At 38.1% G+C, this 18,977-nt stretch overlaps 1 protein-coding gene across 3 annotated transcripts in view; it reads right to left on the bottom strand.

The window, feature by feature from the left end:
- Positions 1-768: 768 nt before the first annotated feature.
- The window catches only part of P2RX1 (purinergic receptor P2X 1), a 183,288-nt gene continuing 165,079 nt past the window's right edge, over positions 769-18,977 (bottom strand). For 2 of the 3 annotated variants that reach the window (XM_053707506.1, XM_053707508.1), the window contains 2 exons: positions 3,518-3,628; positions 769-970 (listed from right to left, as the gene is read on the bottom strand). In XM_053707506.1, coding sequence (XP_053563481.1) covers positions 3,551-3,628 — 78 coding nt within the window. In that variant the 3' untranslated portion in view covers positions 769-970; positions 3,518-3,550. The remainder of the gene's footprint in view (positions 971-3,517; positions 3,629-18,977) is intronic. The other variant, XM_053707507.1, reaches the window with a different exon arrangement.

Here is an 18,977-nt window from a genome sequence, read left to right as displayed (position 1 = left end):
CCAGTAGTCTTCAAGATTAAAGCAGATAAAGTTGGTCACATTTTTAAAAATCATTAGTGCCCAAGTAGTCAGTAGAACATGGCACAGTGCGAGGGCGCAATCAGGAGGCATCAGCAGTGAACTGTGCAGGGTGGGATGCCACCCTCAGAAGTCGCATATCCCAAGCCTGCTCAAAGGCAGCAAATAGTATACAGTTTTTTCAATGAAAGAAGAATTTGTCTACTTAAAGTAGGCTGACCATATTGCCGCTTTAAAAAGGGACACATAGGAAAAATACATTTGTCAGGCTGTTAAAAGAAATGCTTTGAACAATGTTCTGTTATAAGAACCCTGGCAAATGTATTTTTCATATGTGTCCCTTTTTAAAGCGGAAATATGGTCAGTCTAACTTAAAGGAACAATGCTATGAGTCCCAATATTGTGGGACAAACAGTTTTAGAAACACTTGTACATTCTGCGTTTTAATATTTAATATATGGATAACTAATACTGGCATTTGTATGGTGAAGTTAGTAACTTAATCAAATACTATGTCAAAACGCTCATAATCAGGAATGTTATTGTATTTGCTGAATTAAAGGGATGTTCCAGTACAAACAATTCTGTGACTGTTAATAAAATATCAGCATGGAGGCGAACACTAGGTGCAGGCTACTATCTGATTGGTGCATACACAACTTAAACGAGCACCAGAGCAGGCTCCACTATGCTGCCCCTTTAATATTTCCTATAAAAGAATGTAAAAAACCATTAAGGACGGCTTGCAAATAAAATGATACCATTATACCACTTTTATTTCATACAAAAAATACAATAATTTAGTTGTGGTGGACTTTTTAGGAACTGCAGTCAAAATGCAAAAAAGGAGAATATCCACAATGTTCTGGGTTCACTGATACAAAATTCTTGGATCACTGTGTAACCAAAACCTGATATGCTGGTCAGAATTCACCATCCCTTTGTGTTCCTGCTGAAGAAAAAGAAAACAATACATATTACTTACTAGGAGTTTACCCCAGATTTTTTTTGTACTTTAAACTGTACATTTAAGTTTTAGGTTCAACATTATCTACAGCTCAAGCATTTTAGGATTTAAGAAGTATAAATGAAATGGACATTACATTGATGGGCACAACTACTATGCAATGGCTACTAGTCACTATGTTATTATATTTCCTCCTGTGCCTGCAACTCTCTTCAAAGCTGTTCTCCTATATAAACGCCTTAAAGGTGCCAAATGCTGTAGCTCTGTCTCTTCATGCTGAGCACCGCCATCTTGGAGAACATGTTCAGTAGCATCATTTGCTTGGGGTTAACATGCATGATACAGAATTTGATCTTTACGTTTTTGTATTTTTCCCATAGTTATAAGGGTACAAGAAATATCACTGATCTGTAAATGCGCGCCACTTCTGTCACAGGGTGTGAGAATACCTGCGCTCTAAGATGGCAGGACACACTTTAAAAAGGTGGAGCTTCATTGTCTGACCCTTTGGGATCGATTTATCAAAGACTTTGCCAGCCTTCACCCCCCTACAACTGCTGGTTCTCACAAGAGAAGCTGCAGTCTGTATTTATGAAGGTGGCGAATTTCAATCTCCCCGGTCTCATCTGACTGGGGAGATTGACAGCTCCTTCCCGCACGTGATTGTGCAATTGCTGAATTCCGGCAGCGGAATTCAGCCCACCAGAGGTGAGCTGTGGTGGACAGGGGCGCATATCTACCTCCCTGTCTGGCGTAGCTTGATAAATCGACCCCTTTAAGATAAAATAGGAGAACATTTTTAAAACAGCTAAAGGCACATGATTTAAAGCAATAGCACATTGAGTAATAACCATTCTATTGTAGCTGTCCTCAGAAGTTTAATGTTCCTTTAGAGAATAAAGTTTTAGAAATGTAGTTTTATGTGGGTTTTTTGTTTAAAAAGCCTGTATTTAAATATTTATAGGATTCATTCTTTGTAAGGCACCTGAGGTAGACAGATTTAGGGTTGAATGATCTAAAGGTCTCTGGGCTGGCGAGGTTATATAAGAATGATCGCAACGTAAAAGGTTGTGAGCTTTTATAAAAATACTCAAAACACTAAATACTCTGAAATAAAAACCTATGCATATGAAAATAACAGCAGATTTAAGGTACAGTGCACTGAAAACAGTATATTTTGATTTGTATTGGGTATAATATTCCAGTTTAAACATATGCCCGGTTCTTCCTATGTACTTGCAAACTTTTAAATAGGAAAGAGCTCTCATTATTTCTATCGGAGATATCTTACCACTCACGAGAACAGCAAATTTCTTTGATAATAGTCCCTGTGCGGCTAAACGTGCATAACAACATTTTCTTTTTTTTTCCTTCAACATTTGTTTAGCAAGATTCTAACATTTCAATTTTAGAGAATATGACAACGTGACTTCTTATCATACAGTATACACAAATTAAAAGATTAAAAGGGACAGTCTGGTCAAAATTAAACTTTCCAATTCACTTTTATCATCAGATTTGCTTTGTTCTCTTGGTATTCTTAGTTGTAAGACAAACCTAGGTAGGATTATATGCTAATTTATAAGCCCATGAAGGCCGCCTTGGCATGTGTCAGTTTTTCACAGCTAGAGGGCGTTAGTTCATGTGTGCCATATAGATAAAATTGTGCTCATGCCTGTGGAGTTACTTATGAGAGGGAACTGACTGGTTTAAATGCAAGTCTGTCAAAATAACTAAAATAAGGGGACAGTCTGAAGAAGCTTAGATACAAGTTAATCAAGGAGGTAAAAAAGTATATTAAAATAACTGTGTTGGTTATTTAAAACTGGGGAATAGGTAATAAAGGGATTATCTATCTTTGTAAACAATATCAATTTTGGAGTAGACTGTCCCTTTAATAAAAGGGAGTGTAAAAAATGAAATATATTAAAGAGAAACAAGTCAAAATTTTACTTTCATGGTTCAGATAGAGTGTGCGATTTTAAGAGACTATTACATTTACTTCTCTCTGAATCCTTTGTTGAAAAGCATACCAAGGAAGTCTCAGGAGCAGCAATGCAGTACTGCAGCTGGGCTAGCTGCTGATTGGTAGATACACACATATGCCTCTTGTCATTGGCTCACCAGATATGTTCAGCTAGCTCCCAGTATGCATTGCTGTTTTGGAGCTGACTTTAACTTATGTGTTTAACCTCTTTGCAGGGGTTAAAACATAATTACATGAAAGCAAAAGTATAATAATAAAATGCTTTAACATATTACAGTATTTTCATTTTGCATTTTTATGTCTCATTAAGAGCATGCCACATCACTACTAAATATGTTCACAAAAGTAAATCACCAGGATTCCGTTGTTGAACCTTAAAGATAATGATAAGAGAATAGTTATAAATTACTGTATAAAAGCAGGACTAGTGCTTGCTGAACATTCTATAGAATCAGAACAAGGAACTTTTAGTTTCACCATGTGAAATACATGACTAAAGATGAATGTATTACCATATAGGTTATTTCTGCAGTGAAATACTGTACCTGGTTCTGTTTACAAACAGAAATCGTCTCCTATTAGCAGTTTGCCGTAACAGGACTGGGAACTGTGCTGTTATTTGAATGAGATAAGTCCTCATCTTTCTCTAGATTGGTCTGAAATTGAAACAAATTATAAACTGAGTAAAGAACATTAGAATACAGTCTACATTGTTTGTGAACCTTAACCCTTATGTGCCAGGGTTAACATGTCTACATCGGAACAACTGTTCCAATGTAAAAAAAATGAAATCTCGCAATCATGCACGTGATCAAGAGTTTTCAATGATGGAATCGCGTCAGGGGGGCGTCCCTATGATGCTAGGCACGCCCTCCAGACCGCGATCCCATCAGGGAAGCGCCAGTGGCTTCAGGAAAGCCAAGCAGTTAGGATGTCAGTTAGGAATCTGTATTCTGTCCTTTGGTGCTAAAGCCCAGCAAAATTCGGACGGATTACAACGTCCTAACGGCGTTAAAAGGTTAAAGGGCCACTAAAGTCAAAAGTAAAGTTTCATGATTCAATTTGACAAAAAAATATTCTACTGCTCATTTCAAGTTCAAAATAAGTGCTATTGCATTTTTATTGTGCATTTGTCAATTATTCATTTTTACTGTATTTAGTGGTCCTTTAACACTAAACATTTTACACAGTCATTGCCTATTAGTGCAGCAGCTGATTTATATCTGCTCCTAACTGGCTACAGCAAAGGGTATGTTTCCAAACTGCAAAACAATTTTGGACTCAAAATTACAGTTTTAAAGATTTTAATAGATGTATTTTGCATGCAGAGCTGTTGCAGCACAGTGCTTAATTGCTTTTATATATATATATATATATATATATATATATATATATATATATATATATATATATATCTCAATTACTCATATATAAAAAAATAACTCTGTAAATGTAGTTAAGATTTGAAGAAATATTCTTTTTTTATTACAAATAAATATTCAAAGAATTGTAAACAAATCTAGTATAAAATGTACATTTTTCACCCTAATGTAACTGTAAATTTGTAACCCTTTCCCTGCTTTATAGATGCAGGCCTCTTAACTGTCCCAATTTAAGAGGGGCTTCCCCTAAATCTGAACTCTGTCTCTCCTAGACAGCCATATGCGCTGATTTCCAGAATCCTCATTAAGTTTAAGATGAACCATTAGGTTTTAAAATATTTTAATTGATATAAAGAGTCTTTCAGATTTCATTAAAACCAATTTAGAAAAGGTTTTACATTTTGGGAATAATCCCTAAAATTGGAGATTGGAATCAGGACGTGTACATTAGTACAGACCTGTTGAGGTAGTTAGGAAATCTATATTAATGTATTATATAAAAGGAATCTCAACACTCAAGAAAAAAAGTCTGATACTTTATTTCTTTGTTATAAAGGTTGTGTTCATAATTGTTCTGTTACATATCAATTAACTTGAAGAACTTCTGTCTTCTTTCAACCTCATCTACTATGTTACATTCAGCTAGATTACAAGTTCTGCGTTATGACTCAAATTGTAGCGTTATGGCCCATAACGCATCAATTTCGATAGCAGAACCATTACAAGTTCGAAAAAACCTCCATAGCGCAACCAAAATCCCTATCTATGCACAAATCCATAATGCTATCCAAGACCAGTAGTTATTGATATATCACAACCAAAAACATTCACTAATCACTTCAAAAATATTATACAAAGTACACTTACACTCATACAAACACTGAACAATAAATTAATTTTTAATAAAATATTTTTTTTAAAATTATAACGCATCAAAGATATGAGATCTCGGGTGTTAGAAAAAAAATGCACACACATAGACATGAACATACACTCATTTAGCTACATCTCCATACAAATACCATCACATCTATACATAATTATCTACATACAAACAATATACAGCAGATTACGTATACAAAACATTTTTAAAATATGAAATTATCACGATTTCATGTACTATTTCACTGAATGACATGACGTCACTCACTTTGCGCTCAACAGGAGTGTTGGAATTATTTTTTTCTATTTCTCTCCTCCATTGACTTCTATGGGGAATATGTGCTCGTGCACGCGATTGGCATTTGCATTTCCGTAACACAAGCAATCATTTTCTTTTTTTAAACTCGTAATATGGGTGGTCTATGGTTTACGCTAATTCATTCATTCTTGCGTAGGTCCCGCAATGACAAATAGATCACAAAATATACTATTTGGCACTGTAGTTAAGTGTTTTACATGTGTAAACATCAGTACAAGGTCAAAATCATTTAGGAAATTACATTACATCAAGTATAAATCACGATCAATTGTATCATCACAAATAGGAAAACATTTTCAAGAATTAACACGTATTTAAAGGGACATAAAACCCCATTTTTATATTTCATGGTTCAGAAAGAGTATGCAATTTTAAACAGTTTTCTCATTTACTTATATCATTTGATTTATTCTCTTCATATGCTTTGATGAACATATCTAGATAGGCTCAGTAGATAATGATTGGAGGCTGCACATAGATACCTTGGGTGATTGGCTCACCCATGTGCATTGCTATTTCTTCAACAAAGGATATATAAACAATGAAGCTATTTAGATCATTGAAGTACATTGGAATGTTTTTTAAAATTTTATTCTCTGTCTGAATCATGAATTAAAAATTATGGCTTTAGTGTCCCTTTAAGATCAGGATTTAAACATAATATACCATTCGGAATTCCGTCTAATTCAAATATATCATTAGAAAATATTCTATTTGTCGCTTTTTTGGAAGGAACAACAATGCTATACTGCTTTATATAAATGAACATATGTGGGAGAGAATCACAATACATACATATATGTACATAACACACATCACACAACAACAAAACACACATTTATCTTTTTAATCAGCACACAATAATAATGTTGCAAAGTAGAACAAGAGAACAAAGATTTGGAAAGTAGACAGGCATGTAGCTAATATGACAACATCATTCTAAGCTTCAACCATAGGGATTGTATCATTAGGACTTTACTACCTCTTTAATCAGTTTATCACTCAATATTACATATACGTAGACGAGAGGTTTGAAAGATCTTCATTATTATTGCGATTTCAATGTTACACGTAAAATATTGAAATCTCACCAATCACACATATATATATATATATATATATATATATATATATATATATATATATAATATTATATATGTCAGCCGTTACTTTATCGTTTTGCAACAACATTGCTCAATCAGATCTATGCCACATATGGTTTTTAATATAACATCGCGTTTACTAAGTATTTGTTACGCATATGAACAAACATTTTGAAGATACACTGTATATGTTATATTTTACACGTTAACACTTTCACATTACGATTTAATGGATAAAAACAAAATTTCAACAAAAAAAATGCCAACTTTGAAAGCATTCGCGCCGCTCAGATACAATCAAGTATATACAATCAGCAATCATTACGAACACGCTACCATTGGATATTTTGCACTATAAATCACCCAAACATCATGGCCAATGCATCCCTTATGACCGTCATTGTATCAAATCGCTTTTGTGTGTTTGCATACCTTGTTACTCATTTCGTGTTTGCTCTGCTATTTGGTTTGTGCTGCTTGGCTCTGGCATGCCCGGCACCTCAAAGAGGAGCATGTGGAATGCCTGAGGATTAGGGCTCCTCCTGTTCACTGGGTGAGGCTCACCTTGGATAACATGAGTGATGCCAAGGTTTTTGACAAGTATCAGCTCAATAGACAGCAGCTATTGAACCTGTATGATGTTGTAAGGGCAAGGAGGTGAACCCCCCTAAAGGTTAGAGAATAGGATCGCACTTGCAGACGTAAATATGTATAGGAATGTATCACCAATATACACAGGCTATTATCAGCATAGACTGTTTGTATTAGGTGAAATAGACTTAATCTTATTTAACACTAGAAGGTAGAATATAAATCTCCTTCTATGTACTTCAGCAAAACAATGCAAAAAGAATCATCAGACTTTATCTTGAATCAAGTGGTTTGAAATATGGAAGTCAGTTGCCATGAAATTATAAGGATAAATCACAGTAAACGTTCCCTGAGAGGCTATAACAGAAACAGTACAACCTGGAGCCTCAGAGTTATTCTAACATCACAGCGGCGATTCAACTATCACACAGTGAGTGCACAGAGGATTGTCTAACTTTACCGCATTTATCCTGGAGAGCTGTCAGTTGGAAGGAGCAGCTGAGATTCCGTGACCGCTATAGAGCGGAGCTGCGTACAGGAGTGGGAGGAACAGAGAAACTGATTGACAGCGGCTTGCACTGTGTATCTCCGAGGTTCCGATGAAGTGGGAGGAATAGAGGATGTGAGTGACAGCGGCTTGCTGTTTGAAACTCCGGTGCGGTTTAAAGAGGTGGTCACTTTGCTTGGAGTGAAATCAGTTAGACCTTGTAAGTGGTCTTGATATAAAACAGGAGACTTGAATTCACTGGTATTGTAGACACTGAATAACTATATCTGTAGTTCAGTTTGAGGAGAGCTGCGGGTAAACTGCTGATGAGAAAAGATAGCTTGTTGGATTGTAAGCGTAACTCCTTTAGTGAAATGGAACTTGTTCCAGTATTGAAATCCAGTGCTTAGAATGATGATAAGCACAGATGAAAGGAAGGTGTTATTTGTAATCCAAAGATAGGCTTAAAGGTAATCACAGAAGCGAGGTTGCAGCGTTGCTGCTAGCTGCTTGCAAGTTTAATTACTAAGCACCTGTTTGCAGTCAGGTGACGACTTAAAAGCAGGTAGGAAGCACAGTTACAAGGAGAGAAGGAAAAGGTGGCCTGGAATCCTTACATACCCCCCCCACCTCAAGGAAGCCGATCCTCGGCTTGATGCTTAGGACAGTGCGGGTAGCGCCTGTGGAAGCGGGATATCAGGCGTGGAGCGTCAATATGGGTATAAGGTTCCCAGGTGTCATCATCCGGAGAGTACCCTTTCCATCGAACCAGGTATTGCAACTGCCCATTACATAATCTGGAGTCAAGAAGGTCTTGGACCTCAAAGGTATCCGAGTGTAATGGTGAGGTAGCAGGAGGCAGAATGCTAGAGGTAGGGGTTGAATCAGTGGCTGGTTTCAACAGAGAAACATGAAAAGTTGGGTGAACAGGTATAGACGAAGGGAGGTCCAGGGTGACCGCATTACGGTTTACAACATGAGTGACGAGAAAAGGACCAATGAACAAACCAGTGAGTTTCTTAAAAGGAACTGGTATTTTGATATGTTTCGTGGAAAGCCAAACCCTGTCCCCAACTGCATAGGAAGGAGCAGGTCGACGGTGTAAATCGTAGTACTTCTTCTGTGAGGATTGGGCATTCAGGATATTCTGTTTTAGGAAGTGGAAATTCTCTGCGATGGTTTGTAGGAGGTCATCAACTATCGGAGAGTTGACAGTTTGAGTCTCCTCTAATCTGAAGTTGGGGTGGAAAGCATAGTTAGCAAAGAAAGGCGATAAGTTAGTCGAACTGTTGGTAGAATTGTTATAAGCAAACTCAGCCATGTATAGATAGCGAGCCCAGTTAGTTTGCTGATAGGAGCAGTAACAGCGCAAATACTGTTCGAGCCATTGGTTTAGCCTTTCGGTCTGTCCGTTGGTTTGTGGGTGGAAAGCGGTACTCAGACGATGGTCAATTTGTAGATGTTGAGCAAGATGTTTCCAAAACTTCGAGGTAAATTGGGTACCTCTGTCTGTTGTTATGACACTTGGAAGACCATGATATCTGACGACTGAATTCAGGATATCCGTGATGACAAGAATGGTATTAAACCCAGTGCTTAATGGTAGTTCGACTAAGAAGTCCATGCCTATGTGAAGCCATGGTCTGTTGGGTATTTCGGTCGGCATAAGGTCACCGTATGGTTTGTTTCTATCTTTTTTAGAAGTGATACAGATGGTACAGTCTTCTATGTAAGCCTTTATTGTGGAAATCATGTTTGGTCACCAGTAAGATCTGTCAAGTAGTCTTTTAGTTTTGTTTATGCCAGGATGTCCCAATAGGGGAGGGTTATGATGTTGTCGAATAGCATCCTTCCGCAGGACTTTTGGTACGTATAGTTGCTTTCCATGAAAGTACAATTTGTTTTGGTAGGTCACTTGATTGTACGGAATTTCAGTGTCAGAGAGCAGAGAATGTTGTATTTGTGAGACAAAAGTTGGTAAAAGACCTAGGAATCTATCAGCTGGTATTATCGAGGTTGGTTCTTGTGTATTTATTGGTCTTGGATCTCTTCTGGAGAGGGCATCAGCTTTACCATTCCTAGTACCCGGTCTGTAGATTATTTGAAAATTGAATCTGCTGAAGTATAAGCTCCAACGGACTTGTCTACCTGAGAGCGTTTTGTTTCTTTGCAGAAATTCAAGGTTGCGGTGATCAGTATAGATCAGAATGGGAAGGGTTGTGCCCTCTAAGAGGTGTCTCCAGTTCTCAAAAGATCTTTTGATGGCTAATAGCTCTTTGTCCCCGATTGAGTAGTTCATTTCTGCTGGGGAAAGTAGCTTTGAGTAAAATGCTACAGGATGGAGTAGTTGTTTAAGATCTTTCCATTGTGATAATACTGCACCAATAGCATAGTCTGAGGAATCAACTTCTAGAGTGAACTGCAAAGAGGTGTCTGGAAACTGCAATATTGGAGCAGAAGTAAAAGACTCTTTGAGTGAATGAAATGCCTGTGTGGCAGCATGATTCCAAATGAAAGGAACCGAAACACTTGTAAGTGCGGTAAGAGGTTTAACCTTATGTGAGAAGTTTCTAATAAACTTTCTATAGTAATTGCTGAACCCCAGGAAACGTTGTAAATCCTTCCTGTTGGTAGGTTGTGGCCAGGATCTAACGGAGTGAACTTTGTTTTCTTGCATCTTTATACCCTTAGGTCCAATGGTATAACCGAGAAATTCAATCTCTGAGGTATGGAAGACACATTTCTCCAACTTAGCATAAAGCCGATGTACTTGGAGACGGGAGAGAACCCAGCTCACATGTTTTGTATGTTCATCTTTGTTGTTGGAGTAGATGAGTATGTCGTCCAGGTACACTATGACGCAAACATCAAGTAAGTCATGGAAGATGTCATTCACGAAATACTGGAATGTTGCAGGCGCGTTAGTGAGACCGAATGGAATAACCAGATATTCAAATAGGCCGTACCGAGTACGGAAAGCGGTTAACCACGCGTCGCCCTCCCTGATTCTGACAAGGTTGTAAGCCCCTCTTAGGTCGAGTTTCGTGAATATTGTAGCATGTTGCAGTCTCTCGATTAATTCAGGGATGAGCGGCAACGGGTATTGGTTCTTGATGGTAATCTTGTTTAGTTCCCTAAAGTCGATAATAGGGCGTAAAGATTGATCCTTATTTCTCACGAAGAAAAACCCAGAGGCAGCAGAAGATACTGAGGGACGAATAAAACCCTTCTTTAAATTATCATCGAGGTAGGTTTTCAGGTGGTCTAGTTCTGGTTGTGACAATGGATAGAGACGACCAAATGGTGGAGACATGCCTGGTTTTAGATCGATAGGGCAGTCATAAGGGCGATGTGGGGGAAGTGTCTCCGCTTCCTTCTTGCTGAACACATCAGAAAACTTCATGTAGACTTTGGGTATTTGAGTGGTTTCAGACAAATGAAGTAAAGAACGATGTTGGAAACAGGTCTGCTTGCAATATGGTGAATTAAAGTGCACATGTAAAGAACTCCAGGTGATGTGAGGTTCATGTAACTGAAGCCAACATATCCCTAGGACAATAGGAAAAAGAGGTGATGTGATAACATCAAAAGTGATGTATTCCTGATGTAACCCAATCGTAGTGACGAGAATAGGAATGGTATGGTGCGTGATAGGACCAGATGAAATATCAGAACCATCAACAACTTTAATAGAAACAGGAGACAATTTTTTGCAGAGTGGTATTTTATTTTTCAATACAATGGAAGCATCAATATAATTTTCTTGTGCTCCAGTGTCAATTATTGCCTCTATCTTCATATGCCTGTTGTCCCACTGCAAAGAGAGAGGTAAAAGACAGTGAACTGGAGAATCACGCACAATCAATGAGGTCAAGCAAGAAAGTGACTTACTGTTTTTGTTCCTATGAAGTGAAGTACAGTCACGGATTGAGTGGGAGGGAGAACCACAGTACATACATAAGCCTCGGGACTTTCTCCTGAATCTTTCTTCCGAAGAGAGTGGGCCTCTGAAGACACCTATATCCATAGGCTCAGCTTTACTTGGAGTAGAATGAAGAGGGCCATGGGTCAACATGGTGGGTCTTCTAGGGCCAGGCTCACCATATTGGCGTTCAGATTTTCTTTCTCTGAGACGACGGTCAAGCTGCATTGACAGTCTGATAAGACCTTCCAAGGTATCTGGAAGCTCAGTGCAAGCTAATTCGTCTTTTACTTGTTCAGCCAGGCCAAGGCGGAATTGATTTTTTAATGCAACGGTGTTCCATTGACTATCGGTTGCATATTGTTTGAAGTCAGTGATATAAGATTCCACTGGCCGGTTACCTTGTTTTAGCTTCCTGAGTTTTGTCTCAGCTGTGAGCTGTACATTCGAATCGGAGTACAGCTCATCCATAACAGCAAGAAATGATTGCAGAGAAGAGAGGATTGAACTGTTAGTCTCAAAGAGGGTATCAGCCCATATACGGGGTTCCCCTCGCAGATAGGAGATCATCGTTAGGACCTTCACTCTATCATTTGGATAGGTGACAGGTTTTAGAGTAAATGTCAAAGGGCAAGCGTTTCTATATTGCCGATATAAAGCTCTATCCCCATTGAAAGGTTCTGGAGAGGAAATAAAAGGTTCAATCAAAGGTTCTGATGTATGGGTCTTTGAAGCTGTGATATCCTGAACAGCTTTCTTTAGAGTGTCATTTTCAGCCTTTAACTCTCTCATACCCTGAGTGAGCTCATCCACCCTTTGGGAAAGGTTGTATACTATATTTGGCAAGTCTGCTGGATCCATAGTGGCTTAGTAATTCTGTAAGGGCAAGGAGGCGAACCCCCCTAAAGGTTAGAGAATAGGATCGCACTTGCAGACGTAAATATGTATAGGAATGTATCACCAATATACACAGGCTATTATCAGCATAGACTGTTTGTATTAGGTGAAATAGACTTAATCTTATTTAACACTAGAAGGTAGAATATAAATCTCCTTCTATGTACTTCAGCAAAACAATGCAAAAAGAATCATCAGACTTTATCTTGAATCAAGTGGTTTGAAATGTGGAAGTCAGTTGCCATGAAATTATAAGGATAAATCACAGTAAACGTTCCCTGAGAGGCTATAACAGAAACAGTACAACCTGGAGCCTCAGAGTTATTCTAACATCACAGCGGCGATTCAACTATCACACAGTGAGTGCACAGAGGATTGTCTAACTTTACCGCATTTATCCTGGAGAGCTGTCAGTTGGAAGGAGCAGCTGAGATTCCGTGACTGCTATAGAGCGGAGCTACGTACAGGAGTGGGAGGAACAGAGAAACTGATTGACAGCGGCTTGCACTGTGTATCTCCGAGGTTCCGATGAAGTGGGAGGAATAGAGGATGTGAGTGACAGCGGCTTGCTGTTTGAAACTCCGGTGCGGTTTAAAGAGGTGGTCACTTTGCTTGGAGTGAAATCAGTTAGACCTTGTAAGTGGTCTTGATATAAAACAGGAGACTTGAATTCACTGGTATTGTAGACACTGAATAACTATATCTGTAGTTCAGTTTGAGGAGAGCTGTGGGTAAACTGCTGATGAGAAAAGATAGCTTGTTGGATTGTAAGCGTAACTCCTTTAGTGAAATGGAACTTGTTCCAGTATTGAAATCCAGTGCTTAGAATGATGATAAGCACAGATGAAAGGAAGGTGTTATTTGTAATCCAAAGATAGGCTTAAAGGTAATCACAGAAGCGAGGTTGCAGCGTTGCTGCTAGCTGCTTGCAAGTTTAATTACTAAGCACCTGTTTGCAGTCAGGTGACGACTTAAAAGCAGGTAGGAAGCACAGTTACAAGGAGAGAAGGAAAAGGTGGCCTGGAATCCTTACAAATGTACTAAGACCTTATCTGGAGCCACACAGAGGTATGCGCACTGCTATTCCTGGCATGTCCAAGATGCTTTGCTGCATACATGTCCTGGCGTCCAGAAGCTTTCAATCTGCAGAGGGGTACTTGTCTGGTATGTCTCAAGGCACCTTCTCTGTGGTTTAAAGGTTTCTGAACGCCATGAAAAGAATTTGTAGGCTTTTCGCAGGATTCCCTCAAAATGAGGAGGATTGGAGACACCTCAAGAGGGAATTCTATCAAATAGTTGAAATGTCAAATGTTTTGGGAGCAATAGATTGCACCCATATTGCTCTGCGGGCTCCATCAGAAGAGGGTCCTTTCCAAAATCGCAAACACTTTCTGGCAACAGTTTGAGGACAGAGAGTTTCTTCACGGGTGGCTCATTGGTGAGTACTTGTGCACAGAATGGTTAAGAAGTTAGACAATTGCCACTTTAATGTTCTCAAACAGTTGTGTTTGTGTAATGTGGAAAATGTGCAGATATAGAATGATGTTTAACCATTTAATTGTCTTTCAGCAAATGTCTAGGTTTATACAAACAGATATGTAGCAGGTCATAGCTAAAATGTGCAGATTTAGGGGCCTATTTATTAACCCCTTAATGACACACATCGTACAGGGTACATCATACACAAACTGGTCATTAAAGACCAACGACGTACACTGTACGTCATTAGGGGTTTAAAGTGATCCTGATCACTTTCAGCCGCTTTCAAGGTATTGCCGTGATGTCTCGATATTAAGGCATCACTGCAATACCTTTTTTAACGCACCAATGCAGAGAGAGCCACTCTGCAAATCCAGGGAAGCGGGTGGGCAGCCATCGCTGGGGGAATAATGTCAGAGGGGGTCAGGATCACGTGCGGGGAGGGGGTGCCGGGAGCGTGCACAGATGTAGGCATGCACACAGGGGCGGAGGCGGGAGCGCACACGGGGGCAGGAGCTGGTGGGAGCCCTACACTATGGAATAGTGTAAAGGGAAGGATGAAGAGAGGAGGGGGGACATTTTTTATCTAAGGGACCTGGGAGGGGGTGGGGGTTGGTTATTGAGGGGGAAAGCTACACTACAGAAAAATAATAAATAAATAAAATAAAAATATATATTTTTTAATTTGTATGCAAACTGGGTGCTGGCAGACAGCTGTCAGTACCCAAGATGGCGGACAATAAGGGGGAGGGTTAGAGAGCTGTTTGGGGGGATCAGGGAGGTTGGGGGCTAAGGGGGATCCTACACTGCAGAATACGTATTTTAAAAATAAAAAAAAGCCTTTTATTTCAGTACTGGCAGACTTTCTGCCAGTACTTAAAATGGTGGGGACAATTGTGGGGTGGGGGAGGGAAGAGAGCTGTTTGAGAGAGGTCAGGGAGGGATCAGGGGTTGGGATGTGTCAGGTGGGAGGCTGATCTCTACACTAAAGCTAAAATTACCCTACAAGCTACCTAATTAACCCCTTCACTGCTGGGCATAATACAAGTGTGGTGCGCAGCGGCATTTAGCAGCCTTCTAATTACCAAAAATTAATGCCAAAGCCATATATGTCTGCTATTTCTGAACAAAGGGGATCCCAGAGAAACATTTACAACCATTTGTGCCATAATTGCACAAGCTGTTTGTAAATAATTTCAGTGTGAAACCTAAAGTTTGTGAAAAAGTGAAGTTTTTTTTATTTGATCGCATTTGGCGGTGAAATGGTGGCATGAAATATACCAAAATGGGCTTAAATCAATACTTTGGGTTGTTTACTACACTACACTAAAGCTAAAATTAACCCTACAAGCTCCCTAATTACCCCTTCACTGCTGGGCATAATACATGTGTGGTGCGCAGCGGCATTTAGCGGCTTTCTAATTACTAAAAACAAGCTGTTTGTAAATAATTTCAGTGAGAAACCTAAAGTTTATGAAAACGTTTGTGAAAAAGTGAACAATTTTTTTTATTTGATCGCATCTGGCGGTGAAATGGTTGCATTAAATATATGGCATGAAATATACCAAAATGGGCCTAGATCAATACTTTGGGTTGTCTACTAATATATATATATATATATATATATATATATATATATATATATATATATATATATATATATATATATATATATATATATATATATACATGTCAAGGGATATTCAGGGATTCCTGACAGATATCAGTGTTCCAATGTAACTATCGCTAATTTTAAAGAAAAAAATGGTTTGGAAATAGCAAAGTGCTACTTGTATTTATTGCCCTATAAACTATAAGTTTATGAAAAAGTTTGTGAAAAAGTAAACAATTTTTTTTATTTGATCGCATCTGGTGGTGAAATGGTGGCATGAAATATACCAAAATGGGCCTAGATCAATACTTTGGGTTGTCTACTAAAATAAAAATATATACATGTCAAGAGATATTCAGGGATTCCTGGCAGATATCAGTGTTCCAATGTAACTATCGCTAATTTTAAAGAAAAAAATGGTTTGGAAATAGCAAAGTGCTACTTGTATTTATTGCCCTATAACTTGCAAAAAAAGCAAAGAACATGTAAACATTGGGTATTTCTAAACTCAGGACAAAATGTAGAAACTATTTAGCATGGATTTTTTTGGTGGCTGTAGATGTGTAACAGATTTTAAGGGTCAAAGTTAGAAAAAGTGTGTTTTTTTCAATTTTTTCATCATATTTTATAAAAAAATGTATAGTAAATTATAAGATATGATGAAAATAATGGTATCTTTAGAAAATCCATTTAATGGCGAGAAAAACGGTACATAATATGCGTGGGCACAGTAAATGAGTAAGAGGAAAATTACAGCTAAACACAAACACAGCAGAAATGTAAAAATAGCCCTGGTCCTTAAAGGGACATTATACACTCATTTTTTCTTTGCATAAATGTTTTGTAGATGATCTATTTATATAGCCCATAAAGGTTTTTTTTTTAAATAAATGTATAGTTTTGCTTATTTTTAAATAACATTGCTCTGATTTTCAGACTCCTAACCAAGCCCCAAAGTTTTATGTGAATACTGTCAGCTACCTTCTCCAGCTTGCTCCTGTTTGTGTAAAGGGTCTTTTCATATGCAAATGAAGGGGGAGGGTCTTATTTGCCACTTGCAGTGGGCTTTCCAGCTGCCTTTTCAACAGAGCCAAACTGACAGCTTCTAAGTAAGTTTTTAAACAGTTTTATACTGGATTTTTATATCAGTATCTGTGCATCATATTCTTTATAGTAGTGTCTATTACATGCAGTTATATGAAAATGAGTGTATACTGTCCCTTTAATGGTAAGACAATTGAAAAATGATTTTTTCCTTAAGGGGTTAAGGTGCAAGCAGACATGATCCGATATAGCGGATCATGTCTGCTGCTCATCGATAAATGCCGACAGCATATGTGATTCTTGTGAACTGCTTGTGCAATGCAGCCCCCTGCAGATTCAGCAGGGGGTGTCAATCAGCCCGATCGTATAGGATCGGCAAATTGATGTCCGCAGCCTCAGAGCAGGCAGACCAGTTATGGAGAGCTTGAAAATTTGGCCCCATAGAATGAGGTTTAACCATTTTATTGTCTTTTAGCAAATGTCTAGGTTTAGATAAACAGATATGTAGCAGGTCATAGCTAAAATGTGCAGATATAGAATGTTGTTTAACCATTTACTTGTCTCTTTCAGCAATTGTCTAGGTTTATATAAACAGATATGTAGCAGGTCATAGCTAAAATGTGCAGATATAGAATGTGGTTTAACGATTTACTTGTCTCTTTCAGCAAATGTCTAGGTTTAGCTCCAAACAGATATGTAGCAGGTCATAGCTAAAATGTGCAGATATAGAATGTGGTTTAACCATTTACTTGTCTCTTTCAGCAAATGTCTAGGGTTATATAAACAGATATGTAGCAGTTCATGACCTTGACAATACATTTAAAGGGACGGTGTAGCTCTTTAAACATAACTGATGTAGACGACAGTTTAGCAGTTTGAAAGACTCTTTAAAATCAGCAAATCACTAGCGGAGCAATTAAATTGTATTACATATAGAAAGTTTAGCTAGGTTATGTAAACGTTTAACCCTCATGTTAATTTCATGGAGTTTATGCGATTTTCATATACACAAATGCATTGTATCATTTTATTTTTCTTTCTTTACATGTATTTTATCATCTGATTATTTATCATATATTTATAATATTGATATTTTGTAATGTTAATTATTTATAGGTGATTCAGGTTACATGAGCCGGAATTGGCTCATTATGCCTCTACGTAACCCCACCGACAAGGCACAGGAGCGCTATAATCAGGGGCACAGGCTAACTAGGGCTATAGTTGAACGCATGTTTGGGCTCCTCAAAATGCGTTTTCAATGTCTGGATCACCCTGACCTCTCCCCCTTCCTCTCTAATTCCTTTTCCCCTTCTTCTCCTCCACTCTCCTTCCTAATCTCCTCCCTAATCTCCTCAATCTCCTGCCTCATCTTGTCCCTAATCTGCTGCCTAATCTCGTCCCTAATCTCTAACCTACTCCTCCTTCCCGCCATACCTTTTCAGAAGGTGAAAGTGCACAAATGAAAGGGGGTCAAAATAATGAAATAAAAGTAAAAAGTGCTCAAAGTGTGAATGGGTTTTAGAAAATAGGGTAAGGGGTAGTAATAACAGACAAATGTATAAAAAAAAGGCTAAATGATGGTGTGTAAACAATAAATTTGTCTAAAAAGAACAAAATATAACTATGGGATGGGTATAGGTTTAAATGAAACTGGGTATGGAGTGTATGTGTGTGTATGCAGTGTTACTGGTATTTGTATGTATTTATTGAATGTGTTTAACTATGTGTAAGGAATGAAAAACAAAGCAGCACTCGCACACTCACCCAGACAGATTCGTACACAAACTCTCTCTCACACTCTCTCACTATCTCTCTCTCACTATCTCTCTCTCTCACTATCTCTCTCTCACTATCTCTAACCTCCAACACCTAGACCTGTACCTGCCTCGAAAAAGCAATACAGTCAAGGTAGCCATGTTCAGAGCATGCTTATATACCCTATGTAAATGCTTAATGATGTATCAGTTTGCAAAGTAAACAAGGTCCAGGTGTGCTAGTATTGCAAAATCAAAATTATAATTTTGGATTGTATCGTATTTGTTAACTTTTCTAAATCTATATTTTTAAAAATCTTTCCTAATCGGCAATGTGAATGCTTGTTAATGTATAAGTGTGTAATTTGCTTTTCTTGTTCTTTTGTCCCGTGATGCAGATCCAAACGTATTTGTTGAATCCTCATTTTGTGTAAATGTTATGTAGTATTTGTTGTAAATAATTGTGAATGTTGAATGCAAATCTGCTATGTTGTGTGAGCGATTGTTGTTTGTACATTTGACATGATTAT

This window comes from Bombina bombina, chromosome 3 (assembly GCF_027579735.1).
Source record: "Bombina bombina isolate aBomBom1 chromosome 3, aBomBom1.pri, whole genome shotgun sequence".
NCBI classification, from domain to species: Eukaryota; Metazoa; Chordata; class Amphibia; order Anura; family Bombinatoridae; genus Bombina; species Bombina bombina.
This window is presented reverse-complemented; position numbering and strand designations above follow the sequence as displayed.